The 7158-nt window shown below is 37.4% G+C and overlaps 1 protein-coding gene across 1 annotated transcript in view; it reads right to left on the bottom strand.

Moving 5' to 3' along the window:
- Window positions 1-1175: 1175 nt before the first annotated feature.
- The window catches only part of EPN3 (epsin 3), a 29695-nt gene continuing 23712 nt past the window's right edge, over window positions 1176-7158 (bottom strand). Inside the window, exons 7-9 of the mRNA XM_070934657.1 lie at window positions 6658-6762; window positions 2410-2634; window positions 1176-1917 (exon numbers count right to left, since the gene is read on the bottom strand). Coding sequence (XP_070790758.1) covers window positions 1595-1917; window positions 2410-2634; window positions 6658-6762 — 653 coding nt within the window. The 3' untranslated portion in view covers window positions 1176-1594. The remainder of the gene's footprint in view (window positions 1918-2409; window positions 2635-6657; window positions 6763-7158) is intronic.

Below are 7158 nucleotides of genomic sequence, written 5' to 3'. Positions count from 1 at the left end.
CATACCCTGCAGATGTAACTTGTATTGGCATGCTGAGTGAAATTGTCAATTAAGACACAGCTGGTATCTGGGATGCTTATGCTGTACCACCAGTATTCTAGCATTCTGGTTTATACCACATTCATTCAATAATAACCCTAGGAGGACCCTGGGCGGGGGAGAGGTTCACTGAAAGAAGCTTACAAATATCAACGTTTTCAAAGCAACTCTAAGCTTGAATGAAAGGCATCTAGGCCATCAAGCCCAATATTAAGGTTCTCATGGATAGAGTTCCCAAACACATTTAACAAAGCCCTTTGCCACCATGCAAGATAGTCCAAGCTTTCTCATGCACTTCACAAAGTTCATTCAAGTGTTCTGGACTGGGTTTGATGTTGCTGAGCTCCACCGTCTTGCAGACTGGATTTGAGACTGAGAGGCAGGCACTAAGAAAACAAAAGTCTGCGTGATCAGATATGTAACTAAGGGACCATCCAAAGCGAAAATCAGAACATCCATCGTGTTGCTCTATAAATATGGAGAAGTTGACAAAGAAAAGTCTTTGGATCAAAGCTATCAGAAGCAGAACAGCAGTGATATCATATTTAATACAACAGTAGTAGAGTAGCAAATAGGAACAGGAAGAAGCTCTTAACGTAAAGTGTGGCAGCATCTTCAGAATTTGGAATGCCTGGGATTGGGACCTGTTTTTTTTTTTTTTTTTTTTTGAGACATTTGATTTAGAAGTCAGAGTTTGGTCAGATATTTCTAGAGAATTGGAGTTTATAACTCTATTCTCCATCCCTTTCATGGATCAGCATTCTTGCCGCTGTATCCACACAGTGCAGGCATTGAGTTTGATTGCCCTTTTTTAAAAAAAAATATTATTATTTCCTTCTATGTAGCTCCTACCTTCATACTGGTCCCTCGCTAAATCTCAGAGTATCCAAAGCTCACAAGCAAACTAAAAGACCATTGATGAAAGTGTGACTGAGTGGAAATAGCAGGAAACAGAAGAGGTTACCTTTAGGCAACCCAGTAAAAGTGACTGTAGCAAAAAATAAAAAATCAGATCTTCTCCCCTTGCATATGGCATTGCAAAATTTGCTGAGCTGTCAAGATTCCCAGGAATGAGACTGTGCCCCTGCCATGCAGGAAGTAGAGCTGTAAGCCTTGGCAATTATTTGTGTATTTCCATGCAAACTATAAAATAATTTCTTTCCTTCACATTGAAGAAGTAATCTTGAGTTTTTGTTTTGTTTGTTCAATTTAGTCACTATTTGTGCCAACATAAAGGCAGGAGAGCAAAGATCCTTAGAAAAAGAAATGCCCTTCTGCAGAACTGCCCTCCAACCTCTTTTTTAATCCATCAAAACGATGTCAGCTGAGGTCCCAACTGCCATCAGCAGCAGACTATAGCTTTGTTCAACCTGATGGGACAGTTGTTGTTTTTTTGTACAATATCTCATTGAGCAAGGAGATTCATGCAGAGTCTCTTTGATCAGAACTTCCAGGGAGATGCTTGCTTCAAAACAAATGTGCTTTGCATGGGAGATCCTCCATAATGGTTGGTAAAGAAGTAAGGGGTACATCATATGTTACCAATCAAGTCTTCTCAGAGAAAAGGGTTCATACCGCTTTGTGAAGCTAATGGTGGTGGGATCGAGCCAGAGAGTGGTAGGAGAGGTTGAGGCAAGTTGCTAGGTAGCTCTGGGAAAGGCCCTGCTCCAGCCTGAGGGAAGGCACTCACAGAGGCTGGGAGAGTCATCGTTGAGGGGATGCTACTGAGTGGAAGAGGGAGAGAAGCACTGTAGGTCATAGAGTTCATTGGCATCCCCATAGGAACACTAGGCACTGGGGAGTTGGTCCGCATCTGATTGAGAGTTGGTTTGGGCTGATCAACGTTAAACGGATTGGTAGGTGAAGGGGCACTAAGTCCTAGAAAAAAAAGAAAAGAAAAACATGACTCATCTTGATTTCCATTAAGAATCACTGAGAATTTGAGGGAGTTAATCCCTGTCCCCACCATCAAGAGATTCTGCAAAAGAAATTGACAGGTTCCAAAGAAAGCCCACTATTTTCTTTATTGTCAAATAAGAAATATGTGAAAAAGCATCTCATCACTATTTCCAAAGGGCAACATTTCCCCACAGGTTCCAAGGATATTTGGTTTTAAGAACTGAAATACCAACAGGCTCAACCAAACCATTATTTCATCCAAAGGCAAATATGGGTATTCTGAATTTTTGGGCAAGTATTGAAACCTATGAAGAAATGGGCCCAATGAAAAGGTGTGGAAGGAAGAAAGGTGTGGCAGGACCTAGGTACAGGATTGAGTCGTACAAAATTGTTCTGCTAACAAGAGTCCATAGAGTTCTTTTAGACTCCTGTACAAGATCCCATGTTGTTGGTCCTGCCTATGCAACCTACCTGCCAGAAATGGATTACGTGACTTCATGCTCTGGGGGGCTGTAACCAAGGAATCCAAGTTAACCAAGGAAGAGGCGTTGGGGCCAAGAAAGGTCTCTGGTGTTTTGTTGTCCTTCTCCTTTGAATCAGGTAAAGAATCTCCTAAACTTGCAATATCAAAAATATCTTTATTTTGAATTCCATTCTCGGCGGTGCTTGGAATAAGGTCACCAAACAGACCCACATCTACCAGTGAGAAAGAGAGAGAAAGAAGAGATTTTACTTTATTGATCACATAGTCCCATTGCTTGCTCCTCACTTCTTTTTGTTTCTTCATTATTTTATATAATTCCCCATTTCTGAAAAGGATGGTTTTAGAATATATACATTCTGAATATTTATGGATTCTGGATTTATATTCAGGATATGCTCTCTCTGTGTGTGTATATATATATCCATTTCTGAAGTGTATATGGTTTACCAAAACAAACAAACAAAACCCCAAACAAAGCTAAAAAGCCTAGCTATTTTTTTTTTAAAAAAGTGGCAGGTTTCATATAGAGCCATGGCAAAATTGAGTTTATTGGATTAGAAGGGGCACAATGTTTTAAGTGTCAGTTCTCTTCACTGTTATCAACATATGCCACAGCGCACATGGGGAAATACGTGTTCTAAATTGAAAATAGATTGGTTTCTGGAATTACTGTAACCTCTACCTTTCATCTCAATAAATCTTGCTAAAGAAACTTCTTTTAAGACTCATGCTTGGGAAAGAATCGTGCTTGTTTTCGGCAGCTGGCAAAGAAATCAAAATAATTTTTTTTACAATGTAAAATTGCATTGCCACCATCCCAAAATGGTGAACTTGTAGTTCTTACACTGTGGTTATCTCCTCTCTTAGTGTTTTTTTCCTCTGATAATATATTAGATGTGTAGCTATTTTGTTTTCTATCATTCATTCAGAAAACAAACAATTTACAAACAATAAAAATTAGATATGTTGTTTCTGTTTGTCAGTACATCAATAGAACAATGTTTATTTACAAAATGATATTTTACTGTTTCACAACAGTGTCTCCTCTTATTTTGTCATCTCTTTTCAATATATTGGAAATGTCCCTTTTTCCTATGATTCGTCTGCTACATTTCTCCTCTCTTATCTTCTCCTTCTTCCTAGTTACCTTTTCATTTACATTTTACATAAGGTTCTTTAACCTTTTACATAATTCTGTTCTAGCAAGAATGAGCTATTGTTTTATCACAAGACTGTTAATGTCAATAAATCAAAATTTTTACTAATTCTAGACATTCTTTTTTAGCAAATAAGTTTAAATTAAAATAGTTTTTTTTTCCACTTATATATATCCCCTGATCAAACTGGAATTGTGGTTCAGAAAAAATTAGTTGACTTTATTGGAAGACCTTTAAATCTATTATGCCAAGTACATAAATATCTCAGTTACAATGTTTCACATAAACATTTCTAATATATTTGATATAATGAAATGGAAGTTTCCGTACAAACTTTTATGTGCCATAGTTCTGATTATAATTTTTGTAACTAAACAACTATATTTGTCTCCTAAGACAGTTCTTAATAAGTAATATTAATTAATATTGCAGGAATAAAACTGGGATGTCTTTTCATTCTTATTTATAATTGAACTATTAGCAGATAATACTAATTATTATAGTGATGTTCAAATACTAAGGGTTAAAAACCAAAAGGTTTTTGCTTAATATGTTTACTGATGCCATAGCAATTTTCTTCAATTACCATGCTGGATATTCCCAGTTAATAAAACAATTCAACCAAGTGGCAGAAGCAGAATTTAATATGGAAAGTCCAACAATTATAATAATCATCACTAACAATAATTGTGCAAGCATGCTTGAGGACTTCTGACCTATGGGAGAGATTCTTGAAAATTGTTCTTACAAAGATATAGGCCAGCTAAGGAAAATAAATTCTGAGCCACTGTTGATAAACACTAAGCAGATCCTTAAAAAAAAAACCACCAACATTACTCTGGCTTGGCAAAATTGCAGCTGCCAAAGTGACATTATCAGAATTATTTTGTTTCAGAAATTTCCCATTTGACTTGTATCACATTGGTCCCAGACTCCCAGTATTGGCAAAACAATTCATCACCACTATCCATTTGAGGAAGAAATCTAGGCTTCAGCAAGCAATATTGTGTAACTATAAAAGTGAAGAGGGCTGAGAATAATAAACTTGAAATAGTACAGTTTTATGATTGTTAAGCTACATCAATTAATACTCACAATTACTACCCTTCTGTGTCCAGTGGGTTCAACTAAAGCTGGCTTTGGAATCATCAGAAATCCATCCAATATTTCAGGATTTAACGGAAACATTGCTACTGGGGTATTTATATACTTGGCATACATAAATTAATTCTATCCTTAACTAATTCTGCAAAAATGTTATCCTGTATCACTCTCTGTCCAAAATCAAAGTAAATTCTTTGGCTTGGACAGAAAAAGTATAAGCACCTGGGCAAAGTCCCTTTTGCTACCTTTCTTAAAATATATAATTTTTAAATACAAAATGAGCATGATCAGCAAAAAGAATAAGAACACAACCCATGCACACTTGGAGACATGATCATTAATGCTTATTCTATATCTGTTTGAGTTATGTTATAAAATGGAAACTGGAAAATATTTTTTCTGTTCTCATATTGAAATACCTCCAGTCAGAACTTTTATTTAAACAGCCATTCCATTTCTCTTTTGCAGAATTTATATTAAGTTCAGGCAACGTATGTGGTTAAAGTCTTAAAAAATTAAAAGCAGTTCCATTACATTATAAAACAGATGCTCCAAACTTTATCAAAATAATTTGAGAATGTAGTTTAGAAAAAGAAAAAGAAGGAGCTGAGTGGAATGCCATCTGGCCCAAACTACCTTTTAATGCCAGCCCATAGATGGTAATTACATTTTTTCGTATGGATTATACTTACTATTGGACTCGGGCCACTTATTTTCATTTGGGAAGGTCCTTAGGTCATTTTGCTTTAAAGCATTTGTCAAACTGCCTAATATAGCAAGCAACATGGAAAGATTGATCTACTACCCAGATTTTTATAAATACTGGAGCCTGTCCACCAATTTCTTACAATAATTAATTAAATAATCTGTTATTACTAACAGCCTAAAACATGGTTGCTTGATAGGAAATGGAGAGAGGAATTTGCCTGACTATTATCTCAAAATGTGGGGCACTTGCATTGATGAAAAGATCCATATAGCACTCGTCCTGTCAGAACTGTTCTGAAGTCATTTCACTTCCCTTTATACAAGGAATAGCAATTTGGCTCCTTTCCCCAAACAGAAGTGAGATTCCATTCATTCAGATACATCACTGGGAGCTTTTGCAGCATGAAGGGAATCAGGGGAGCACAAAAAGGAAGATAAGAGCTAAACTAGTTCTAGGGTAGGGGTGTCAAACTCAAGGGTCAAAAACTCAAGGCTTAAAACTCAAGATTTAAGAGTGCTTAAATCTGGTCTGTGGGGCCATCTTGGAAATAGCAAACGACTAGCTCGTGGTGCCTCTGGCAGCCAAAATGGGGCATGGAGAGGTGTGTGTGGCCCCCATGCATCCCATTTTTGGCCTGGAGGATGCTGCAGCAGGCATCCGTCCCACCTCCCCGGCCAGCCCGCAGAGGAAAAATACAATGCTGATCTGGCCCTCAAAGAAATCTAGTTTGACACCCCTGTTTTAGAGGGAGAAGTGTGACTGAAGACTGATTCCTGCATACTTCTCTGAGTATGGGGATATCTTGTGAAATAAAAACTAGGATAGAACTACTTCTGGTTGTGACACCATCCCACTTCTCTGATCTCAAAGAAGGATTGGACCTGTTTAAATGAAAGACCCCATAAAATTCCAACTGAACTCGGAAGGTTAAAAGAAAAAAAAACATTAAAAAAAAGAAAATGTACATAAAACTCTTCCATATTTCTGCTAGGATAATTATCCATGTAATAGTTGGTTTAGCTTTTTATTGTCGGCAAGGTCTGTCAAAAATTTTGAGATCAATATGTGCAGGAAGAATCATCATCCACGGTTATTTTTCTCATCACATTTCTCCATGAATACATATGATCAGACTTCTCTTTTCCAGATGTTGCATCTTATAGCTCCTATCAGATTGATCCAATGGCCATGTTGCCTGGGATTAATAGGCATTGTTTCCAAGGAAGGACATAGGTCAGGGATGGCTACATTAGAGCTTTGCTTACCTCCAGAATTGCTGGCTTTCACAGATGATGGAGCCTGAGAACTTTCATGTTCTGGTTGGTCCACAGATTCAGGTAATTTTGCAAATAAGTCAAATGTACTATTGTCTACAGAAAGGTAAAGACAGGGGAAAAAATCTATTCAGTTAAAAGTCCTTCTCTCTCTCTCTCTCTCTCTCTCTCTCTCTCTCTCTCTCTCTTCTTCCTAATATTTTCCAGTCCTCTTTTTCAGATCAACTAAGTGTCAATCTCTTGGTTGTGACAGGAATTAACCAATTGTTTTGTCGCCCAAGCCTGATGATGTGGGCTGAAAGACTGACCCGAAGTCACCCAACTGGCTTTCATGCTTAAGGTGGGACTAGAATTCACAGTGTCTTGATTTCTAGCCTTGTGCCTTAACCACTAAACCAAACTGGCTCTCTATGCTTTGTTCAATCTCAACCCTTCTCAATACCATTGAGAAGGAATGGAAGCTCCGGGGAAGTAGTAGTGCTGTTATTTATG

This window comes from Pituophis catenifer, unplaced genomic scaffold (assembly GCF_029215685.1).
Source record: "Pituophis catenifer annectens isolate HBS135680 unplaced genomic scaffold, rPitCat1.0.hap2 SCAF_2, whole genome shotgun sequence".
Taxonomy (NCBI): domain Eukaryota; kingdom Metazoa; phylum Chordata; class Lepidosauria; order Squamata; family Colubridae; genus Pituophis; species Pituophis catenifer.
This window is presented reverse-complemented; position numbering and strand designations above follow the sequence as displayed.